Source organism: Aythya marila, assembly GCF_965140915.1.
Source record: "Aythya marila genome assembly, chromosome: 7".
Lineage (NCBI taxonomy): Eukaryota > Metazoa > Chordata > Aves > Anseriformes > Anatidae > Aythya > Aythya marila.
Genome location: NC_139048.1, coordinates 57163 through 81837, shown reverse-complemented (window position 1 = coordinate 81837; position 24675 = coordinate 57163). Strand labels below are relative to the sequence as shown.

The window sequence follows — 24675 nt, the reverse complement described above, 5'->3', positions numbered from 1 at the left end:
GTGAATATGAATGTGTGTCCAGGTACTGAATTTTCATCTTGTCATTCAGGACACTAGTGTCAGTATATTAGCCAGAGCTATAATAAAATCTTTATTCCATCTCCATTGCTTTCCTGAACGACTTTTGATGCTTGTACAGCTTTGATTTGATGATTTGATGGCTGTAGGGAAACTGATACAGGACTGAGATTTTAGCTCTGTTGTCTTTATCTTTAACAGCAGGTGGAATCTGATGTTTCACTGTTTGGTTTTGAGAACAGGTTTTAGAGGAAAGTAGCCAGATTTGATCCAGGCAAGAGTAGAGTGGTGATGCTAAGAGGAGGGAAATAAATGAAAGATGCTAACTGACCCTGTCTCTAGGTTTCATAGTGATGACCAGCACTTGAATAAATTTACCTGTGTCCTCATGTAGTAATCTGGATTAAAACACCTATTCTTTCTTGGTTTTGCTTGTTTTTGTTCAATTAGAGAAAAATGCAAACCTTTTGTTTAGAGATATACCTACCTATAATTGTAGCAATTGTACCTAGGACTGAAGGTGGACTGTAGCATGCTGGCCTACGCATACTGTTACTGCCACCAGGATGGTTCTTTGGCCTTTTTTTTGAAGATGAGGCTCTGCTTGAGATTTCTCAGTGTTCACTACCCTTAACTATCTGAAACCAGTTTTTCATTGCTGACTTCCTTATGTGTTTGTTGTACACTGAAGTAAATTACTGCTCATCAGGCAGGAAATCTAGGATTCTTTGCTGTTAACAAGCATCCTTCTGTAAAAGCACTCAGTTTTGTTTGGTAAAGGAAAGGTTTTTGTTTATTTTCTCATACCGATTCTTCCTTTATTTCAGTGTGTGAAGAGCAAAAGCAGCTCTTCAGTAGCTGAAGGTGTTGCGGGGAACCTTTTGCTTTTTATTTAGAAGCACGGTTCAAAGGAGTTGCATGTGCTAAAAAGTGGACAGATCAATCTAAAATAAGGGCATTCCTGTTTCTTGTTATGTGTTTAAAAATAAAATTGAAGGCTTAGCAGCTTTTTTTTTTTTTTTTTTTTTCCTATGTTATGCTATTGGCCTCATTAATTGCCGTTCTGCCTCTTCACTTGTGTCTGAATCACCATCATTCTGGTGCTGTCTGTATTCTACATTTGTACACATCAGGATTCTTTACCTTTGCTAATAACTGTAGCGGGGAGAAGGTGAAGCAGGGCATATGTGTGCTATGATGAAACCAAATTCCACTTCCAGCAATGTGGAAATCTTCAGATAGCCTTCTAACAAAGTGGTGTCCATATATTTATTTTGGGGTTGAGGGGGGGCAGTTTCTTTTCCTTTCTGTAGAGACAGTGGAATCTTAATCTCAACCAATTGTGAGTTTGGTCTTCTATAAATTCTTGTGACATAGAGGTTGTTGTGAGCTTCCCTATCCCTCTAATATTGTTCAGGGTTTGAAATTTTCTCCATGGATGTAAGACTTTCAGGTGAGTTTCTTTCCTGATTCTAGAGGACGATGTGTTGAGAATTTAAACAGACAAACAAACAACAAAATACAAAAACAGGGAAACTCCCACCACTTACTGTCTTGTAACGACATGAGAATTGGTGCTGGTGGAATTTGTTTATTGCAGTAGGAAAATAGGAATATGACGGTGGTAAAATAAATGCAGACAGGAGGCAAGTATAACCAGTATCTGAGTTGAACTGAAGAACTGCTGTGAATTTTGTAATGCCTTTCAAGATGAGAAACTGTAGCATTTATGTTTTTTGCGAAATGTGGCGACAAGTGCTTTCTTGGTTAATTCAGAAATGAATGCAAATAGGGCGTGGGAGGTAAATGAAGAGCAAAGCCAACACTCTAGCCCTAGTGAAGAGGTTTGGGACTCAGTGGAGAAAACATAGGAGGTAGGGGCTGATGGAGGTGAATCCACTCTCAAACGTTTGGCTACATAGACACTTTCATCTCCTGTCTGCATCAGAGTGCAAACATCTGAGAACAGGGAGAATTGAGGTCAAGGGAAGCTGGATGGGGAGTTGCCTGGGCGGCCCGTGCCATGGGTAGGGCTGTCTGGACTGGTCTGGGACTAGACAGAAAACAGTTGTTAATGCTGTAACTGTAAAGCCCTGGATTTTGTGCTGCAACGTGGAGTAGAATTACATCATCTGCTGGGACAGCGGGATGGGAAGGTGTGCACTCTTGCTGGGAGGGATGAAGCCGCAGTCGCGGAGGTTACGTCAGCTGGCAGCCGGCCTTCAGCCTGTCGGTGCCGTGCTGATGTGGCTCGTGCTGCTGGGGATTGGCTGCGCTAGGCCGGCCGCCTCTGCCTTCCGCGGCCTGCGCGGAGCTCGGTCTTGTCTGCTTCCTGGCACCCTGCGGCTGCTGCTTCTCTTGGGCAGTGTCACGGCTTCAGCAGCAGGGGACAGGTATGGTGATCCAGGTGGATCTAAGTGTTCAGACAAGGGCTGGCACCTGTAGGTGTCACTGATAACTGTGCAGCAAGTAATTTGCCTGCTGTTGTGTTTTGCTAAGCTAAAATCCTGCCTGTGCTTGAGCAGGATCTGCTGCTTGCCTGTAGTGTGGATTGCTCCATTCCTCAGCTTGCCCTCTCTGCAGGCAGGCTGCTGGAGGTTCTAGTGCCATCTCCAGTGCTGTTGCCATACAGTGCTGTCTGTGTTGCTTAGCCTGTTTATATACGAGATTGAACAAAAGGGAGCAGTACTGAAATTGTGTGGACATTAGCTTCTGCAGTACTTCAGGCTGAAAGTATTAGAGCAGATTTTACTGGTCATGACAGGTTTTTATTCAGCTGTACGTGGCAATGGCTACAGACTGTCGTGACCACACTGTCCAGCTGGAATGGATTCTTGGTAGAAAAGAATTGCATGATATATGTTCTCTCTGTGTATTAACTTCTGTAAACTCTGTGTATAAATTTTATGTGTGTAAAGTTCTGGTCAGAGCTATTTGTGAACTGTTCTAAAGACACTGTATTTGAAGCTTTTCTTTATTTTAGTTCATTCTCCTGAAATGGCTTCCCTCTGGGAAGGTTTCTTGTTTTTGAGATAGACTAAGAGATGCAGATTTTTTTTTTTCTTACAAAAGTTTTAGTTTGTAAATTAACAGAGTTGTTTACATAACAAAAAGTCACAAATGTTACAGAGGACTTTTTCTTGTGTTATGGTAGAGAATTGCTTCATTAAAATCGTGTGTTTTTTCCTGGGAACTTGATTTACCTCTGCTTTGTTGCTTAAATGTAGTACGGGATAACTCTTTCTATAGGACTTTTTTTTTTTTCATATGTGGAATGTCCTGAACACTTAATTGAGATATGGGTCTTTATATATAAAAGTGTGAAAAGTTTATTTAAACTTATTTTATCTACTTGCATTAAATGGGTGTGGACATCCCATGGGCTTTTAGCTAACAAACTGAAAAAAAAAAAAATCCAGTGTCATAGATTGTTGTTGTTAAAAGCACCAATTCTAGGATTTGAGACCTTCATTCCACTTCAGACTTCCTGGGAAGGTGACTTAAGTGTCTTTACACTGATCTGGAACAGAATCCAAGTGTGTTGGGGTACTTAATAGCTCCTTAGAAATTACTAATTTCATAAAAACTAGCCAATAGTAATGCTATCTATGAGAGATGATATAAGGATAACTTTTATTGGCTTGAAGGTACGATGAGAGTGGTATTTTTAAAAGACTGTTTTGGAGACTAGTTTGGTGAGATTAGGTTTTCTTAGCAATGACAAAAAGATTTAAAGTTGATGCTAGTTTTGTACCTAAACAATGCATTTTGCATTTCTTTTTATTGGACCCCCCCCTACCCTCTAAGGCAGAATTTTTGAGGTTGTGGTGTGGGATGTTTTGTTGTTGTTTTCTGTTGGTGGTAGTTTTATTTTTAATTTTTAGCTTTTTGTTGTTGTTTCTTACTGTATTCAGTAAAACAATCCTGGTATGGAAATACTGTAAATGATGTCGGAATGGAAAGTGAGCATTGAAATAAATTCTAAATCCCTGACTCAGTGTGGGGAGAGAAAGGAGTAGTTCTGCAACCTGAGGGAACTGGGGGTGTTTAGTCTGGAGAAAAGGAGGCTAAGGGGAGACCCTCCTACCCTGAAAGGAGGTTGTAGAGAGGTGAGTGTTGGTCTCTTTTCTCAGCTGACAAATGATAGGACACAGAAAATGGCCTCAAGTTGTGCTGGGAAGGTTTAGGACAGATATTGGTACGAATCTCTTCACGGAAGGGGTGGTTGGGCATTGGAACAGGCTGCCCAGGGAGGTGCTGGAGTGGCCATCCCCAGAGGTGTTTCAGAGACGTCTAGTGGTGCTTTGGGACGTGGTTTAGTGGCGGATAAAAGAGCTGCCCTTTGCCAGTCCATGTTTTCAGGAGCTGTTGGACAATGAGCATCCCCTAGAGGTGAAATGAAGAGCCTACTGGGAAGACAATGGCTGACACTGGATGGATGGCAGGGTGAACTTCCAGGTAGGACGGTCAGACAGATATTTGGACAGTAGAAATTGTACCTCCCAGAGGCACATGCCTGAAATAACTGGTAAGTGACAGAGGATCTCTGGAGGGTTCAAGCAGGGAATGTCTGGTCAGTACCCTTTACCACCTCCTTTAAATTTGCCCTGTTATGAGAAGGAATCTTTGACTACTTGCTCAGCTCTGTCATCTGCTCTGTGTCCTTTGTCTGCCTCATCCTTCCAGTGGTCAAGGCTGCTGTTTCAGGTGAAATACAGAACTGGAGAGGTGTAATAGGTTAATGTAGTTACAATGCCATGCTATCTGATCTTTACTAGCCAAAAAAAAGAATCATTACCTGCTGGTGCATGCCTTGTCTTATGTAGAGGTGTATACTTTGGTAAGGATTGTAATGAAGCATAGTAACGATAAACTGATGCAGGGTAATTAAGCAACTTCAAGTGTTCATAATGTTTGCTTATGTGTAGGCCAGAACTGCCAGGCACTGTATTTGTCAAGGTAAGTATATCAGAAAACTGCTGTTACAGTTGCTATGAGGTCTTTTTGTTTTCTATTCAATACCCTCCCCCTACCACAGCTTGTGCAATGTTGTTTGCCCTGTCTGGTCCAGTGGTGTGGAGGGATGGATTGAAAGCAAGTGAAGGAAGCAAAATTTTATAAAAGGGGAAGGAGAAGTGTCATGGCTAAGGCACAATCCAGGAGAACTGGATTCATATTCATTACCTTTGTTTTCTTTGTGATACTAGGTGCATTACTTCAACTTAGACCTGTAATAGGAAACTGCTTATTGTGTATCCCTCAGTTACTGGGTACTTGCTCCAGTGGCTTTAGTGTTAAGAGTATCCTGAGAACTTAAAAGTTCAGTCAAGGGAAACTAATGCCAAATACCTTGCAAATCAGTGTCCTTACTTGTAGTCAGGGTTAATATCTTGCCATTTGGTAGTGATCAGTGAAAAATGAACCAGCATATCTTCTACACTGAATAGGGCTGTGATTCATGAGAATTATATGCTCTGAGTAGATGCTCTGTAGTGAGGTGTACAGATGATCCAACTTGTGTCCAGTTTTTTTCCTCCAGGCTTCATGGACAAAGTTACAACGTTTTTTCCATTGTAGGTACATTCACTAATAGTCTATTCCCTTCTTGGGGAACTCTGTTTTGTTCTTCATCTTTAATAATAATCTTCTGCCAGCAGGTATGGAACAGGAGCATTCAGATCTTCTAAGTCACAGTATGAGACTGAGGAGAATGGGCTGTCTCTTGCACAGGGAAATTGCATTAAGACTGTACAGGACAAGGAAGAGTTCTGGGGGGGGGGGTTGGTTGGGGAGGAGAGAAATACAGATGGAAATTCACTGATATTTAACCAGTTTCCTTCCCCCCCACCCTTCCTTTTAACTTGCAGATATCCTTGATTTGCAGAAGGCATCTCAAAATGTTGTGTCGAGCTGCTCTGAGCCCTCTTGTCCGTTCCCCTGGATGGTGCTTTGTGTTGCCGCCGCATGCCATCGCAGCCATTTCCCGTTTCTGTATGTATGAGAGAAAGCACACGTTTCTAATAATGTTAGTCAGTATGTGTCTGGGCGTGTCTATGCTTTTTCTGTGTTGGAAGTTAAATCACCTCATTAACATAATTCAAAACTTACAACCTCTGGAGTGAGCTGCAATTGAAGCTGTACTCTCTTACTGTTACTTTCTTCCTTAACTGAGTATTATGGAGCTGGGTGTCTTCAGAGGTTGTATTTCTCATTCCGACATATTTCAAGTAAATAATCCCATTGTAAAAGCATTTATTTTATTTTAAAATATAAGGATATTTTAAAATAACCTGATCTGTTCATAGAAAACATGGTCTGATGATACCTGCTCCCTATCCACATTTTCAGTCCGCAGATGTCTTGAATAAGGCAAGTATTGCAAGGTGTAAAGCTAAAATTTCTTTGGATTAGGTAAAAGTAGAAACATGCAAGGAAACTTGCAGGAAGCCTGAGTATAAATACATAGGTGCCCTGTAGATAGTGGTTAAGAATACGACATGTTTATTGTTGTTCCCTGTTCTGTTATGAAAATCTGACTTGAGAGGGCCATTCTCTATTTCAGACCCCTAATCAACTAGAGTGAAGGCAGGGATAGACTGACTCTACTGGATCAAGACAGTATCTGGAAAATTATGGAATAAAAATGTTAACTGTTTGTTACCAATGCATGCAAGATTTTCATTTCTCATTAGGTTAACAGTTCTCTTTTGTGCATATTCATATGGATTATTAAATCATTAAAAATCTTTTTTTTTTCTTTCTTCGAGATATAGCTCTGTTGACTTCCGCATTTGTAGCATCTCTAAATATAACACATTTTCCAAAATCAGTAAACTAGTCATAGTTAATGTTGTGAAAACTATTCCTTAGCATTGACAATAGTCAGTATTCAGTATTGGAGCAACTCTAGTTACTTCATCAGTTGCATTCCAAGGCTGAAGTGAGAATTTATTACAGGTTTCCCTTGTTCTCCAATATTTCTGTTGTGATCCTGTTCAGCTTGTGTGTATTTTGAAATTCTGCATCTTTACTCCTGGGAAACAAGCCTCATGCAGGTCACAAAAAAGGATCTGCAGTGCCACATACTTAAGTCTTGCTTGTTTTCCCTTTTTTAAGGAATTGAAATGGTTGATAAGGTACTGGATGTGAAAAAAATGAATGCTTAGGAACTGCTTAGTCCAAAATGTTGTCAGGATGGCTATATCAACTTCGCCCTAATTGAATATGAAACAAATCAGTGGATTTACATCATCAGAAATGTTTTGCATATACATGTATAACATTAGAGCTGATTTCACTTCTCACTGTAGTGCAAAATAAATTTTAAAAGCGTGTTTGCACAGTGATAGAGCCAGGTTAGCAATTAGGACTTAATGAAAGATGAATGAAATCTGCTCATTTCAGAACTACTGCCTTTCTCCTTGTCTCTGAAAAACGTGATTTATCTTCAAATACTGGTTATCTCCCAACAGCTGCCTTCTTTTAAGCTTCTAAACCTTGGAGCTCTTGCTGAGAAAACTGAAAACACTAAAATTGTTCTTACTTTCTGGTCATACCATGTGGGATAGACAAATACTACATAGTAATGTATAATACTGAAAGAATAGTTAAATTGAACTCTTTTACCTATTCTTCCATATACGTATATTACAGTCTTTATTCATATTCACAACTATTCCTTCGTGAAAATGAGTGGCAAATGAAATTAATCTCCAAATTCTGTTTTCTGCTTCCTATAAAAATGTGGCATGTTGGCATAGCCCTCAGTTAGGATTATTTAAGCTTCTTTCTTGTGTATAATGAACAAAATAGGTTTATTATGTAAAACATTGTTAAATGCCAGGCTTCTCTTTTCTGTAGCACTGTGTTATATCTGTCTTAACTCCAGCAGAAGTAACAATATAAAAAAATTTATATTGCTTAGGACTGAATGTGTGCCATCTTTTGACTATGATGCACTTTTGGCTATTTATGCTATACTCTGGGTCCACTTTTTTTTTTTGTTTTTTTTTTTTTTTTTGTTTGTTTGTTTGTTTTTTTTTTTTTTTTTTTTTGTAACAATGTCAGATTTTTTTTTTTTCTTTTACTGTAGCAATATTTGAGACTGCCTAACAGTTGAACTGGTTTAATGTAATTTCTGAATAATAATGTGCAAAAAATAGGTGGAGAATAAGGCAATGTCATAAAAAATATTTTTAAAGTAATGTTGCTTATCATACTCCTCCTTATGCCTTTACACACACTTTGCAGATAATCTTATCTGTACCACTCCCTCTTCAGAGACAGTTCACTGGCTCTGCAAAACTTTTTACAAAGTATATTGAAGTGCTTCCATTCTGCTTTCATGCCTTCAGCTTACCTTGGTATTTTGTGTGTTTGGGTCAACATCTTTGTCAATTAGAAATTATCCAGACTGTTGCTTGTGATTTGTACCTTAACAGTCACTATTCTGCCTAATGTGCTGTGCTGATGATAGTAGACTGGTTTGTCTTACAGTCCTTGGACAGCTTTTTGAAAACACAGATTTTGCTGAGAAATACTCCCTTGCACGTTGTTTTAAATGAGGTGCAAGTCTTACACTTGTTGTATCTTACCCCAGTAGTGCTATGACTGGTTCTGCTCCCTCCAATGCCTGTTTATCCTGTGGAAAGGTGACTTCTTACGTCCATCATCCCCCTTCCGCTGCCCCCAGCTGAGCAATGTGAGAAAGGGTCTGACTTACAGACTGTGAGATGTATTTCTTTTCTTTCCTAGCTTTCTGCAGTGGATGAAAACTCTCTAGTTGAATCTAATGAGGCATGGCAAAGGAGAGTGTTTTTAAAGCTACCACATTTATTGTTTTGTTGTGAGCTGTATGGGCTCTTTTACAGTGTCCTTCAGTTTGCTTTTCTAGATGCCCAGAGTCAAAGCTCTAATGTATGGGATATTGCTTTATATACCTTAGCAAAAGTTAGTGCTGCTCAGAAATTATTCATTCTCACTTTATTTCAGTGACCTCAAAGCTGGCTTCTCATTCCCAGTCACTGAGAAGTGTGTATTGTGGGCTATAGCCTTGGAAAAAGAGGAAGTGTTACATGACTTAAGGGACTCGGAAGTCTGAATGAAATGCTTAAAAACTGTTTTTTTTCTTCTTCTTTCTTTAACTGCAGATATCCTTCGCCATAATCAAAGATTAAGGAATGAATCCATCCGTTATTGGAGCAATATCCCATTTATCACCATGCCACTCAGCCGTGCACATGGCAAATCATTTGCACACCGCAGTGAGCTGAAGCATGCAAAGCGGATTGTAGTGAAGCTGGGTAGTGCTGTCGTGACTCGAGGAGATGAGTGTGGCTTGGCCCTTGGGAGGCTGGCATCTATAGTGGAGCAGGTAATTTTGTAACTGAAATGGAATGGTTTTAACTTGAGACACCTGGAGACTGTTGAATGGCAGAGAAGATTGTAGGAAAAAAATAATCATAAAACGGTTACAACTTTTTAAAGAAACGTATTGGCCTTTCTCTTTTTCATCCCCTTGTGCTGTGGTAGTGTACACCTTGTAACTCAGTAAATAAACAAGTATGGTGGGTTGACTCCCGCAAGCTGACTGACATCCAGGTAGTCCTGGCACAATGGCTGCTTGGAAAGTCATCTTCTTACCTCCCTCACCGTCTGCTCTTTCATCTTTTGTTACCCTACTTTTATTTATGAGGATGATGTTATATTGTATGGAATATCCCTTTGGCAGGTTCACGTCAATGTGCCAGCTGTGTCTCATCTGAATTTCTTGCCCACCCTAGCCTATTTGCTGGCATGAGGCAGAGTAGGGAAAAAGAAAGCTTTGATGCTCTGGAAGCACTATTCAGCAATAGCCAAAACATCGGTGTGTTATCAACACTGTTTTAGTCCCCAAATCCAAAACAGTTTCATGTGGGCTTCTGTGAAGGAAGTTAACTCTGTCTCAGCCAGACTCAGCACAGAAGGAGATACTCTGACAGTGAGCTGTTTTTTTTTTTTTTTTAATGCAACAGATAAGACATGACTCAGGCACTGGTTGAATCTTGTGGGAATATGGCACTGAAGTATATGAATTCTGTAGAAAGAATAAAAACTTCTTGATTACTTGAGCATTTGCAGACTTCTTCCAGTAAAAATCTTGAAACTTCATTACTTGTAGGAAAAGCTGATGGGATCAACAAACAGATTGGTCCTGCAAAATGAAATGAAGATTTTGGGGGGATTGGATATGTCTTCTATGGGAAGTGAGGTTCGCATAACACATTATATTCTTGTAAGACATTTAGCTTTAGGACTATGAAAGTAACTTGGCCAGATACGTGTTTGGATGAAGCAGTAAAAAGCTGTACTGTCAGAGTTAGCTCTACAGTAAAATAAAAGCTCTTGGAATGGATGGTAGATAAGAAAGTTGGGGATATGGCTTTTCTGTACTTTATCTTTCATTATCTATGGCAATGGAGGTAGAGGGCCAAGAGTTATCGAAATGTTGCTATGTAACATGTATTGTGAAGGTTCAAGCATGATTGTCATAAAAACTGGTAGTGTGAAAAGAAAGTTTAGCAGAAGCTATGGATTGCATGCAGTCTTCTACATAGTTCCTAAGCAGTTAGGAAGGTGTACAGGAGGGTGGTTGTCTTGCTTTGTGCATCCATGAATAAGCAGAATATTTTTGTCAGCAGGAATTGGTGAGCATGTAATAGCTGTAGTACCCAGAACTGTCAGGCTAGCAATGGTCTTACTCTACATCATAATTTTGTTCTATGTACTTACAGGTGTCAATGCTGCAGAATCAGGGCCGAGAGATGATGATTGTTACCAGTGGTGCTGTAGCTTTTGGAAAGCAGCGGTTGCGTCATGAGATTTTGCTTTCTCAGAGTGTGAGGCAAGCACTTCATTCAGGCCAGAGTCAGCTAAAAGATATGGTGAGTGGTTGGTGGCAGTCCCACTTTTCCTTGAGTGTTGGGTAGAACATATTCAAGTCACTGTCTAACAGATATTCTTTATCTTTGTAGGCTATTCCAGTCTTAGAGGCCCGAGCCTGTGCAGCAGCTGGCCAGAGTGGACTAATGGCTCTGTATGAAGCCATGTTTACGCAGTACAGCATCTGTGCAGCTCAAGTAAGGGATTCCTTCTTTCCTAGGCTGACTTGCTACTTCACTTAGTGATAGCGTTGTTAGCCGGCATGGGTTCGTGAGAGGAAAGTCCTGTTCATCTAACATAATCATAGAATGGTTTGGTTTGGAAGGGACCTTAAAGATCAACTAATTCCAATCCTCTGCCATGGGCAGGGCCACCCTCCACTAGGTCAGGTTGCCCAAAGCCCCATCTAACCTGGCCTTAAACACTTCCAGGGATGGGGCGTCCACAGCCTCTCTTGGCAGCCTATGCTGGTGCCTCAACACCCTCATAATAAAGAACTTCTTCCTTTTATCTAAATCTACACTCTTTTAGTTTAAAGCTGTACCGCTTGTGCTATCACTACACTCCCTGACAAGAGTCCCTTCCCAGCTTTCCTGTAGCACCCTTTAAGTAACAGTCTGTAAAGTCTTCCTGGAGCCTTCTCTTCTCCTGGCTGAACAACCCTAACTCCTTCAGCCAGCCTTCATAGGAGAGGTGCTCCAGCTCCTTCTTGATCAACCTTGTGGCTCTGCTCTGGACTTGCCCTGATAGGTCCATGTCCTTCTTGTGCTGGGGTCACCAGAGCTCAACACAATACTCTAGGTGAGGTCTCACAAGAGCAGAGCAGAGGGGAAGAATCACCTGCTTTCACCTGCTGGCCACACTTCTTTTGATGCAGCCCAGGATATGCCTGGCTTTCTGGGCTGTAAGTGCACATTGCTGGCTCATGTTGAGCTTCTTGTCAACAATCACCCCAAAGCACTTCTCCTCAGGGCTGTTTTCATTCCATTCTCTGCCCGGCCTGTATTTGTGCTTGGGATTGCCCCAGTCCAGATGCAAAACCTTGCACTTGGCCGTGTTGAACCTCATGAGGTTTGCACAGGCCCACCTCTCAAGCCTGTCAAGGTCCCTCTGGATGGCATCCTTTCCCTCCAGTGTGTCAACTGTACCACACAGCTTGGTGTCATCAGCAAATTTGCTGAGGGTGCACTCAATCCCACTGTCTGTGTCACAAAGACATTAAACGGTGCCAGTCCCAGTACTGACCCTGAGGAACACCAGGCATTACCGATTTCCACCTGGACATTGGGCCGTTGACCGCAACTCTTTGAGTGTGACCATCCGGCCAATTCCTTACCCACCAAGTGGTCCATCCGTCAAATAAACGTGTTTTCCAATTCAGAGTCACGGATGTCATGGAGAACAGTGTCAAATGCCAAACGCTTTGCACAAGTCCAAGTAAAAGATATCATTTGCTCTTCCCCTATCCAACAACGCTGTAACCACATCAAAGAAGGCCACCAGATGTGTCAGACAATAATTTTCTTTTATGACAAGGTTACTCGCCTAGCTGACCAAGGGCCAGTTCTGGATTTCAGCAGAGCTTATGATACTGTTTCTTATAGTATCCTTCTGGACAAAATGTCCAGCATACAGCTAGATAAATACAGTGGGTGAGCAATTGGCTGACAGTTTGGGCTCAAAGGATTACAGTAAATTGGGCTACATCAGGCTGATGACCAGTCAGTAGTGGGGTTCCACAGAGCTCCATTTCAGGGCCAGTTCTCCCTTTTTTTTTTTTTTTTTTAATTATCTGGATGCAGGACTCAAATGCATATTTAGTAAGTTTGCAAATGGCATTAAGTTGGGAGGAGCTGTCGTTGGATTGTCGTAGGAGTTGGATTCAATGATACTCATGGGTCCCTTCCAGCTCAGGATATTCTGTGGTTTGCTTTTTTCTCCGTGTTTAAATGCTACAGTCTTTACTGGGATGATACAGGAAGTCGGGAAGCACTCCATAGTTCTGGAATGGCAGAAAGCTGTGATGGGGAGGTTCAAACTGGAAAAATGTCTTTACCATGAGGGTGGTCAATCACTGAAACAGGGTGCCTGGCAAAGTGGTTGATGTCCCATGCCTGTCAATGCCCTTAATAAGATGCTTTAGCTTTTGTGTAGCCCTGAAATGGTGAGAACTTGATGATCAGTTGGACTCGATGATCTTTGAAGGTCCCTTCAAACTGAATTATTCTGTTCTTTCTCAGTAGTCTTTACTTACCTTAAATACACTGAGAACACAGCATCACATCAACTGTAAGGCCCTATTTGTTTAGATACTTAATGAATTTAAGAGCCTAGTATAAAGTCTCACTTGCAGGAATTCCTCCCCATAATACAGTGTAACTGATACCACTAAAATGTTTACAGTATAGCTAAAATTACCATAGACTGCACTGGATTATAATCTTGGTCAAGTCTATAGACAGCTATCATTCCTTTGATTTAAGAGATAATTTCATTTCTACCAAAAAGTCAGTGCACACATTGATTCCAAATGTTGTAACATCTGCATAATGGAATTATTTACCTAGTTCTCAAACGTCCAGTGGCAAAGTAAAAAATAAAAATGGCTTTTAATGATTATCATCGACATCTGTGTTCTGCCTATGTTTTAATTTTATTTTTTATTTTTTTCCAAGCTGATTCCTGAAGCCTCTGATCTGTTTGCTTGAAAAAGGCCATTATAGGCTCCAGTAGAAGTTGTCATGCAAATCTGAAAATGTTGTGGAAAGAATATTTCTCATTTGCATTCTCAATCTTTTAAAATTGGCTTATGGTTTCTTGGTGACCCAAAGGGCTTGAATGGTCCATTACATTACTATGTATGTTTATATTTTTCTCAGGATAAGTGATAGGCTAAGTATATATTAAGTCTTTCTCCTCCTTTTAGATTTTAGTCACCAACCTGGATTTCCATGACGAACAGAAGCGTCGGAACTTAAATGGAACATTACATGAACTTTTAAGAATGAATATTGTCCCTATAATTAATACTAATGATGCTGTTGTTCCACCTCCAGAGCCGAACAGTGATCTGCAGGGGGTAAATGTGGGTAAAGTATTGCAAGGGGGTGGATTCTGCTTGTAGATTGTACGGCACTAATTTGTAGTTTACTAACACTGTAATTGGGGACCTCTGGAGCCTGCAGCAGGGAAACAAACACACGCAATTAGTAATGTGGACAGAGGGACCAGAAAACTCTGCTGACCTGTCTGTCTGCTTCTAGCATGATACATTGTTGTGGGTTAGAAGAAGGCCAGATATTACCTGTTCTGCCAAAAGCAAGTATGCCTGGTTTGGTTTTCACAGAATATTTGAGGTTGAAAGGAACTTCTGCAGATCATCATGTTTCAGAGCACTGGAACAGGCTGGCCAGGGTGGTTGCAGAATCTCCTTCTCTGGAGATATTCAAGGCCCGTCTGGACGCCTCTCTGGGCAACCTGCTCTAGGGAACCTTCTTTGGCAGGGGGATTGTACCCAATGATCTCCTGAGGTCCCTTCCAACCCGTACAGTTCTGTGATTCTGTGAACACCTGTGCTTATAGCATGGTCAGTTAGTACCTCTTGTTCTTTAATTGGGCACCCAAGGTGGAGAACGTGGGTACTGCTCTGACTGCCTGTTGTTTTGATACCGTTTGACTGTTTTCCAAAAGACTACTTACTTTCATGAAAAAATCATCTTCTAAGAGTTTTTAGTGAGTAGAACCAAAGCAGTTCATAAGGATTTGGTAGTGCTGAGGTAGCTTGCTTTTGTATGTTGTAGCCAGATTTCCCAGTTCTTCCCACTATTCAGTATTCTTGACCTGTGTGTATTCATTGCAGGTGATTAGTGTGAAGGATAATGACAGTCTGGCAGCACGACTGGCTGTTGAAATGAAGACTGATCTCCTGATTGTTCTCTCAGATGTAGAAGGTTTGTGAGACATTTCTTTATCACCCAGCAGAAAAACATGTCCTCTGCTTTTGTTCCTCTGGCACTCGCTAGGACTAATGCAACTACTCAGAGCTTCAGTTAGTTCATTCAACCACCCAGCTTTTAGGCTGTAGGGTGTGCCTGGGACTACTCTCTGAAATGACGGGTAATAGCCAGCATGCCTGAGGGAGGTGTGCCCCATGAACTGCTCTGCCTGGTGGCCAAGCTTCAGGAGGAGCTAGGGAGGCTGAGAAGCAAATGGGAGCCAAAGAAGGTCATAGATCAATGGATCTATGCTCTCCCTCTCTGGAACACACATACCAATTTAGAAAAACCACTGCTGATGTGGGTCCAGTATCTGATCCACATTGGGATAAAGGCAGCAGCTAGAGGGGGACACCAAGGAGTCGAAGCAAGTTACTCCATGGAGCTATAAGAGGAGCCACTGCTTGCACAATCAGCTTCCATTACAAAACAAGTATGAGGCTCTGGGTATTGTTAGACAATGGATGTGAAAAGATGGAAGAAGGGGTTTCTGTGCAAGTTCCACCAAGGTCAGATCAACCAGCTCCTTGTAGCAAGTGCAGGATCAAGGCCAGTGTTGTGAAGAAATAGTGCCAAGTTATAGTCATAGTTGACTGCCTTCTGAAGGGAACAGAGGCTCCCATCTGCAGACCAGACCATCTTTTTAGAGAACTTTTCTACCTCCCTGGGGCTTGGATCAGGGGCATTGCTAATGAGCTTACGAGCTTAGTTCAAACTTCAGATTATTACCTACTCCTGCTCTTTCATGTGGGTACCAACAAAGTTGCAGCAAGAAGTCTGTGTTCAATCAAAATAAACTTCAGGGCCCTGGGAAGATAGCTAAAAGATTCAGAATCACAGATACTGTCTAGCATTTTGGGATATATTAAACACAGCATAGCCAGCTGGTCAAAAGAGGTGATTCTCCCACTGTATTTGGCGAAGCCTCTCCTTCAATATTGTGTGTGATTCTGGGCTCTACAATATAAAAAGAATGTTAAGATCCCTGGAAGTGTACAGAGGAGGGCAACAAAGCCGGTAAAAGGATTGGAAGGCATGCCCTGTGTGGGTGCTATGGTACTTCTGCTAGCTTCTCAGAATTGTATATGGTCATGAGTAATACTCCTGACTCTAAATACATAGTCTTTCCCTGCATATAAGCCAAACACTGTTCTACAATTGTTTGCTGCTTCTGGCAGTGGATTCTGTCTTTCAGTGATTTATGGGTACTTTACATGTCCTGGATATTGCTTTCCAGATGCCTGGAGCTTGCTAGCTTTTCTTTCTCCCAGACATGCGGCTGATACTGGTCTAGTCTTGTGAGCTGTGCTGCCATGAAGTCTGTAACCTGTTGATGTTGAAGGTGCTTTTCTAGAAAGAGGAAGGTAGTAGGTACAGTTTCACACCAGGACATAAACAAAATCGTATAGTCTTTTTATCATCTCCAGACATGTTTCCTTCAGTGGCTTCTGGACTTTGGTCCATATTGTAGGCCCTGAGAAGTAAGGAGGTTGGCTTTTCATAACCACAGTTTCTTCCAGCTGTTTCAGTTGGATTTCATGGTTGATTCTAGTTGAAATGACTGCCTCAGAAAAAAAATAACAAAAACGATAGTCCAAACAACTTATTAAAAAAACAAACAAACAGAAAACCACTCCCATTTCCTCACAGCTTATTCATTTGATGCGGTATCTTGTTTATGGAAAGAAGTGTCCTTTCCTTCTCAAGCTATCAAGGAAGAGCTCAGGTACTCTTCACTTGTGCACTTTAATCTGTGACATGTTTGTTCACATAGAACTTCTGGGAAGTTTGGTGGTAGAGTTTAGGGTTTACATGTTAGGTAAACAGAAGTATCACTCAACTCAGAGCATAGTTAAATAAAATTACTATATTTATTTAAAATTAATGTGTGTGTCTATAGTCTTGCGTCCTTTCTTTGCAGAACTCAATAGTTAGCCTTTATATGTATTTCTAGGTTGCCCAGTTTATCAGTGTACAACACAGCATTCAGGAGTATCATCTGAGATTTTAGGTGAAGAGGACTATCGTTTGTTCCGTTGTGCACTCTTGTGTGTAAGCCCTGATTCTGAACCATATAAAAGCTGCAAATTCTTCCTGGTTTTCTCTCTAACCTTACTGAAATGTCAGTACTTCCCAGCTTATGTGATACTATTTGGCATGTGGATATTCTGTTGCCTCGTACTAGCTACAATTTTGGCAAAGTTACACATCTTGAGCCTGCATGGTAGTGTTTCATCCTTTCAGTTCCACAAAAGGAGGGTTCAGTGGAAGTTTTGTATCCTGTAAAGTGGAATACAGCTTTTTAGCCTCAAAGGCTTTATTTATTTTTCACTGGTGAGCTTTGGAACAGAAGATATGTAACATTAACAGTTTTTTATTATTCATTTCAGGACTCTTTGACAGCCCTCCAGGATCTGATGATGCAAAGCTCATTGACATATTCTACCCAGGAGACCAACAATCTGTGACATTTGGAACCAAATCCCGGGTGGGAATGGGAGGCATGGAAGCCAAGGTAGAAATTTAGAACACTTATTTTCTTATTGAGAGGAAAAGGCAGATGTGGAAAGGGGACTTGATAATACAAGATTGAGAGGAGTGGCTGATAGAGCAGATAATTGTGTTGCTATTCAGAGGAACCTTGACAGGCTGCAGATAGGGGCAGGCAGGAACCTTTAGAAGTTCAGTAGAGGGAAATGCCAAGCCCTACCCCTAGGGAGGAACAACTGTATTCACCAGCACTGGTGGTTGTATGTCTGTGCTCAAAAGGTCTCTGGAGTTCAATCCAGTTGGCAGCTGGTCACAAGCAGCGTTCCAGAAAGTTGCCTGGCAGAAAAGGACTTGGGGGTGTTGTGTTGGTCAACATCTTGTTGAACAGGAGCTAGCAGTATGCCCAGGAGGCCAAGATGGCCAATAACATCCTGGCTTGTATCAGAAATAGCACAGCCAGCAGTACAATGGAAGTGATGGTCCGTCTGTACTTGGCAGCGGTGAGACCACACCTTGAGTACTGTGCTTGGTGTTGGTCCCCCTCATGTGATGGTTTTACCTTGCTAGGCAGCTGAACTCCACCACAACCACTCTCTCACTCCCCCTCCTCAGAAGAGGAGGGGAAGAAGAAAAGGAAAGAAACAATTCACGGGTCGAGATAAGGATAATTTAATTAAAGGCAAAAATATTATTAATTAATTAGTTTGACTAAAAGGAAAAAAAAAAGAGAAAGGGGAAAAGGGGAAAAAAATAAAAACAACAAGCAAAGGCTGTGTGGAAGTGCAGAGGAAAGAAATTACTCTCTGCTTCCCACAAATGAGCGATGCTTGACCACGTCCTTGAAGCAGGGCCTCAACACACTTAGCTGTTGTTCTGGAGGACAGATGTTTTCACAACGAGAGCCCACCCCTCCCCTCCCCTCCCCTCTTTTTCTTTTTTCCACCTTGTATTGCTGAGTGTGACATCAGATGGTATGGAATATCCCTTTGGTTGGTGTAGGTCAGCTGCCCTGGTGATGTTCCTTGTCTTTTGGCCACCCCAGCTTGCTAGCTCTGGGAGGTGTTAGAGGGAGTCCTGATGCTGTGCCAGTATTGCTCAGCAGCAGACACGACACCGGTGTGATACCAGTGCTGTTCTAGCTACAAGTGCAGGGCACAGCATTGTATGGGCTGCTGCAGGGAAAGTTAACTCCATCCCAGCCAGACCCAGTACACCTCACTAGAATAAAGATACTGAGTTTCTGGGAATACACTCAGAGAAGAGCAGCAAAGCTGGTGAAGGAACTAGAAAATGACGTGAGGAACAGCTAAGGGAACTGGGATTTAAGTCTGGAAAGAAGGCGGCAGTGGGGAGGCCACACTGACCTCTACAGCTACTGAAAGGAGGTTTTAGCAAGGTGTTGGTCTCTTTTCTAAAGTGACAAGTGATAGGGTGTGAGGGAATGGCCTCGAGTTGTGCCGGGGAGGTTTAGGTTGGATATCAGGAAGCATCTCTTCATGGAAGGGGTGGTTAGACATTAGAACATGCTGCCCAGGAAAGTGGTAGAGTCCCCATCCTTAAAAGTATTTAAGAGACAGGTGGACATAGCACTTAGGGATATGATTTAGTGGTAGCATTAGGTTGATGGTTGGACTTAAGGGTCTTTTCCAACATAAGCGATCAAAGTGGAGCAAAAATTCTTGTTGAAAATGGGATTCAGATAACAAGTGCATTTTCGGGAGCTAGCTCTGTCCTTCATTGTAGGTGAAAGCAGCTCTGTGGGCCCTCCAAGGAGGCACCTCTGTAGTGATTGCAAATGGAACGCACCCAAAGATCTCGGGTCATGTCATCACAGATATTGTGGAAGGGAAGAAAGTTGGAACTTTTTTTTCAGAGGTAAAACCTGCAGGTGAGTACAGAAGTAACATGTACATTGGTAGCTGTAGAGACTTCTTGAGAGTCTAGGGTTGAAATTTGGCTAGGCCTGCCTATTCAACAAATGGGAAACTATGCTCTGCTTGACAAATTAATTTTTAATGTTGGAATAGAACATCTTGAATCCTCTGCTTGGGTTCCTCCCAGCTGATGACTTGCTGCATCAGACTTGCATTCAAAGTACTAAGTAGAATTTGTATTATTTTTAGTCTTAGAGGTTATCATCTATTATTGACGAATTCAGGGTGAAAGTGTGCATATAGACTGTACCGCTGAACTAAGATACTGTGTAGTTTTATTTTTTATCATAAGTTCTTTTTATGACTCAGTCTTTTGCTACTGTGTGTAGGAATGTTTTCCTGCCTCTGTGTTGCTGTGACAATGTAACAACAGCCGCAGAAAGTCAGACCAAAGATCTGTGATCCTAGCAGAACAGAATGAGTATAGAGTGCTACTTGTGACTTGCACTTTAAGACAAGCAAATGCCTTGGAGTATAAAAATGCTTAATGGATTTCTTGTAAAAATTGGCCATATCCTTTGAACCCATATAAACACTTTGCATCCATGGGTCACAGCAGTCACGAGCCTTAACTAGGTATTGTGTGTAAACTCTGGAGCTAGCACTACGTGAAGAACTGCTTCCCTTATTTTGTGTGTGTTTGTGGGCAGGAGGAGTGTTGAAATTTGCTTCCTGCTAGCTTTTGATGCCCCCACCTTCTGTATGGAAAGACAACATGGGTGATCGATCTCTGTTCAACTTCTATGATATGAGACATTGTCTTTTCCCTCATCATCTCTTTTTCACATGAAAAAGGTTTTTTTCGTAGTCCTTTTCTACAGAAACTGTTCCAAAAGTTTCACGATCTCTGTTTCTCTTGGCTGAAACTGTTTTTATTCTACTGTGACCTTTTTAAGATGGGCAAAAATAAAATTTTGTGTAGCATCCAAGAGGCAAATGAACCTTCAGTTTATGAGATAGCAAGGCTAACTTTGAGTTTTGATTAGATTGGTGATGATTTTTGTTACCTTTCCTAGGCCTTTTCCAAAAGCTTGAACAGGTAAGTTGCTGTTCGACGCTGATGAGCATTGATGTTTTCATAGGATTATGTGCAGTATTGAGGCCTGGTTTCCCCTTTTGCTTCTGCATTGCTTCATGTTTATCTGCTTTGAATTGTACTTGCTATTTTGTTGCATAGTGGCTGCAAAGGAATCACAGGCTGGTTGAGGTTGGAAGGACCTCCAGAGGTCACTTGGTCCAACAGCCCTGCTCAAGCAGAGCCACCCAGAGCTGGTTTTCCAGGACCACGTCCACACAGCTTTTGAAACCTCACAAAGACTGTGACTCCACGACCTCCCTGGGCAACCTATGCTAGCGCTCAGGCACTCTCACAATGAAAAGGTATTTACTGATGTTCAGGACACCACAGGAGGGGAGCCTCCTATGTTTCAGTCTGTGTCTGTTGCCTCTTTTTTGTTCGTTGGATACCAGTTAGAAAAGTCTAGCTTTGTCTTCTTTCCACCTGCCCTTCATGTATTTACAGACATCAGTGAGATCCCCTCCAAGCCTTCTCTTCTCCAGGCCAAACAGTCCCAACTCTCCTAGCCTGTCCTCATAGGAAAGGTGCTTCAGTTCCTTATCATCCTCATGCCCCTCCATTGGACTCTTTCCAGTGTGTCCAGGTCTCTCTTGTACTGGGAGGCCCAGACCCGGCACTCCAGGTGTGGCCTCACACCTGGGTAGAGGGGGAGGATCACATTTCTTGACCTGCTGGCAATACTTTGCCTAATGCCACCTAGGGTACTTTGCTGCTTTTGCAGCAAAGGCACACTGCTATTTTGTGTTCAGGTTGGTGTCCACCAGGAAACTTAGCTCCTTTTCTGAAAAGTTCCTTTCCAGGAAAAAGGGTGATATCAACGCTTTTCACTTTGTCCTACTGCAATAAATTTTGCATCAGTTATAAAGCTTTTCATCTTGTAATCCCATTTGTCAGACAGTTACAAATATGGCGAACAGCAAAAGTAAATGTGAAACTTTACTGTGACCCTTTCTCTACCATGGAATGTGGTTACTCCCATTCTTTCTTTGTCTTCTATCTTCCAAAACACACTTTAAATATTCAGGTAAGTTTTTGTAAAATAAACTCTTACCTCCTTACACGTGTCACTTTCTTTCAAAGAACAAGAAAATACACTCTATAAAATATGGCCTCGCTTTAAAAAGCTCTTTGAACACTCCTTAATTAAGTCTTATTAATCAAGTGTCCGCTAGTTCTTTTCTTACACTTCCCACTATACCTCCTGTTATTTTCCTTAACATGGGAATTCCTGCTCTGGCAGTTTCTGTAGGACACTTCTTAAATAGTCCAGGCATATTAATCGCATTTCAAATCATCAAGTCATCTACAGACAATTTCAATAGAGTGTAAAAATGAAAACATAGCTTATCCATGAGCTCCTTGAGAACTCCTTAGTGAAATGCTGCGTGAGCCTTTTGACTTGTTGCTTCTGTTTCTGTTTCAAAACTTGTTCTGTATCATTTCAGTTTGAGACAGATTCTTTGATATCCATGCCAAGAAAAAAACCTTTCTTCTGTAGGAGCCCTTCAATGTACACAATGTACAAAAGATTGTTTTGCAATCTTTTCTCTTTTCAGTAGTTATATAATTACCCTTTTTCAAAAGATGCCTCCCTGTTTTCAGTAGCCTCCTACGCCCTAAGATTTAGCCGTCCTTGTATTCTTTTGCTCTTTGTCAAGTCTTTTTGATACAAGCTGTATACTTGTTTGTCCCCTGTCACATGAATGATCTTACTGAATCTCTGCGATGCCTCGAAAAGGGCTGTGCTCGGGGACCATGGCAGCATCTTGGTATCTGATACAGATTTTCCTATTCTGGCATACAGTAAATTTCTTTTATATGTCTATTAAAACCATAGCTGTTTTCCTGCTTTGAGTAAGGGGTTGGAAGACGAAAGGTTAGCGTTCATTTCCTTCCACATGGGCTGTAACCTTTGTCTGCATGTCTTGTGGTTGTGTGTGTTTGTTTGTTTGTTTTGGCAGGCCCTACAGTAGAGCAGCAGGGTGAAATGTCTCGAGCTGGTGGCAGGACCCTGGCAGCTCTGCAGCCTGAGCAGGTGAGAGAACAGTATGTCTTCACTCTTTAAGGTTGTGAACATGTGGCAAGTTTTAAAATACAGATTCATAACACAAATGGGTCCTGGAAAAAATCACCTGGCTCCAAGTATTCAGGTAGTCAAGACAGTGAGAAAATGTGTCAGAAATGAGCTAAAGTGAACCAGATGTCAAACACCATGGACTTCATATAAGAATGCAATTCAGAAACTTTTATCTTTCAGAGAGCGGAGATTATTTATCGTCTTGCTGACTTATTAACTGATCAGAGAGAAGAAATTCTCTTGGCAAACAAAAAGGACTTAGAAGAAGCTGAAAATAAAGGTAATACTACGGGTCCTTTCATGGTACTCCTGTTGTCATGAGCTTATCTGGGCCTCAAAGAAAATGAGCAGAACTAGAATATTCTGTCACCTGCAATTGGATATTATGGATATGTCACAGTTGAAAAGTGAACCCAGGACTTTGAGAGCTTGTCAGTGTAAACAGCTGCAGCTTCCATAATTACATGAGATGTCTTTATCAGAGAAGATAGAGAGGCCTTTTGAAAACAGCAACCCACAGCACTGTTTATAAAAATAATAATAAAAAAAAAAATAGTGTTTCCTTTTGCCAAAGGAGGCTTACTTTAGAAATTAAATATAGGAAGTATCTTCCCTATTATTGTCATGCATGAAATAGCATGAATGTTCTCCTGGGCTGGTTAACGTAATGTTTGGCCCCTGTGGGGAAGGTTGTTACCTAAAAATGATGCTTTCCAGAAAGAACCATATTACCTTCTGACTGAGGAAAGTACAGTTCAGGCAGCATAGAATAAATCCTTTCTTTTGTGTTAGAGTGGTGCACCAAGAAGCTGGTCCTGGGTTAGAAAATGTGTGGAACTGGCACATTACAAATTGCAACGTTCAGTAAAAGACATATGGCAACAATTTTCTACTGATGAGACTGCCTGGAGGGATATTTCTGAGTAAACTTCCTACGTGAATGTGTTCAGACTAGAAAACTCTGGCAGCTCTTGCCTAATCTGAAATGCTATGTGTTCCTCTGCTCTTTGGGATTTCTATCTGTGAAATAGAAAGAGGCAATTATTTCCCTTCCAGGAATATTGTAAGAGTAGAAATTTGTAAGAAATTCAGGTACACGGCTGTGTAACAGTACTAGAAATAGGACAGACTTTGTCTTTGCGGATGTTACTTCATATGCAAATCATTCATATCATGTTAGGTGTATATGTGATGGTAGGTGAAATCATTGTCAAATTTGAGCAGTTTTATTGTAGCTAATAAACTAAATGCTTTACATTGTTCATCTTAGGTAGGTTTCTTGCTATGGTGTGGGAAACAGATGAATTTTTTCCTAGTTTGACCATTAGGTCACTTTTATCTTGAAACCAGGCAGATAAATCTATCTTGAGCACAACTTTTTCTTTCTTCTAGGAAGATTGGCACTTCCTTTGTTGAAACGTCTGAGTCTGTCTACATCAAAGCTGAACAGCTTGGCTATTGGGCTACGTCAGATTGCAGCATCTTCACAGGACAGCGTCGGCCGCATAATTCGGAGAACACGAATAGCAAAGGATCTAGAGTTGGAGCAGGTGACAGTGCCTATTGGGGTCCTTCTCGTGATTTTTGAGTCCCGTCCTGACTGTCTTCCACAGGTATGTGAGGAGGGCAGAGAGATCTTTGATAACAAAAGTGTATTTCTATTGGTGAGTTATTGGAAGGCTGCAAGAAGTCTTGCCTCAAAAGACTTTTGCTTGTATTCCTCTGAAATGAATTTTGTTGTCATCCCAATTTTTTTTTTCTACAGACACATTCTTGGGACTTGCTTCTGCAATGCTGAAAGTTATTCAGGGTTGGTTTTTGATAGCCAACATAGAGAAGGAGTTAGCTTACATTCAGGTGGTGTGGTTTCTGCATGTGTCTTATAACATAGGTTCCCTTCCTAACTTGCAGCGTACGAGGTTCCTACCAATGAGCACTTTCCTTTCCATGCCGAATACAACTGAATTGCAGGCTATGATTAAACATCAAACGTTTAATAAAGATTGTTAATAACAAATTGCAACTGATGAGAATATATGCTAAAAAAATGAGCACAGAAAGTAGAAGTTCTAGGCTTTGAGTGGTCTGTCCCATACTGATACTGCATGTTTGCACAGAGGCAGAATGATAGCTTTTATTCACTTGTAGAGAGATGAGTCTAGG

The 24675-nt window shown here is 41.4% G+C and overlaps 1 protein-coding gene across 4 annotated transcripts in view; it reads left to right on the top strand.

Annotated features, from left to right (window-relative positions):
- ALDH18A1 (aldehyde dehydrogenase 18 family member A1) overlaps positions 1-24675 on the top strand; it is a 36489-nt gene that overhangs the window by 3508 nt on the left and 8306 nt on the right. The window contains exons 1-12 of one of the 4 annotated variants that reach the window (XM_082765119.1): positions 2282-2411; positions 5886-6009; positions 9168-9391; positions 10791-10940; positions 11031-11135; positions 13865-14023; positions 14798-14888; positions 17324-17448; positions 19167-19311; positions 22397-22470; positions 22693-22792; positions 23905-24125. In XM_082765119.1, coding sequence (XP_082621245.1) covers positions 5916-6009; positions 9168-9391; positions 10791-10940; positions 11031-11135; positions 13865-14023; positions 14798-14888; positions 17324-17448; positions 19167-19311; positions 22397-22470; positions 22693-22792; positions 23905-24125 — 1488 coding nt within the window. In that variant the 5' untranslated portion in view covers positions 2282-2411; positions 5886-5915. Of the gene's footprint in view, positions 1-2281; positions 2412-5885; positions 6010-9167; positions 9392-10790; positions 10941-11030; positions 11136-13864; positions 14024-14797; positions 14889-17323; positions 17449-19166; positions 19312-22396; positions 22471-22692; positions 22793-23904; positions 24126-24675 lie in introns of those variants that run through there. The other 3 variants (XM_082765120.1, XM_082765118.1, XM_082765117.1) reach the window with 3 other exon arrangements.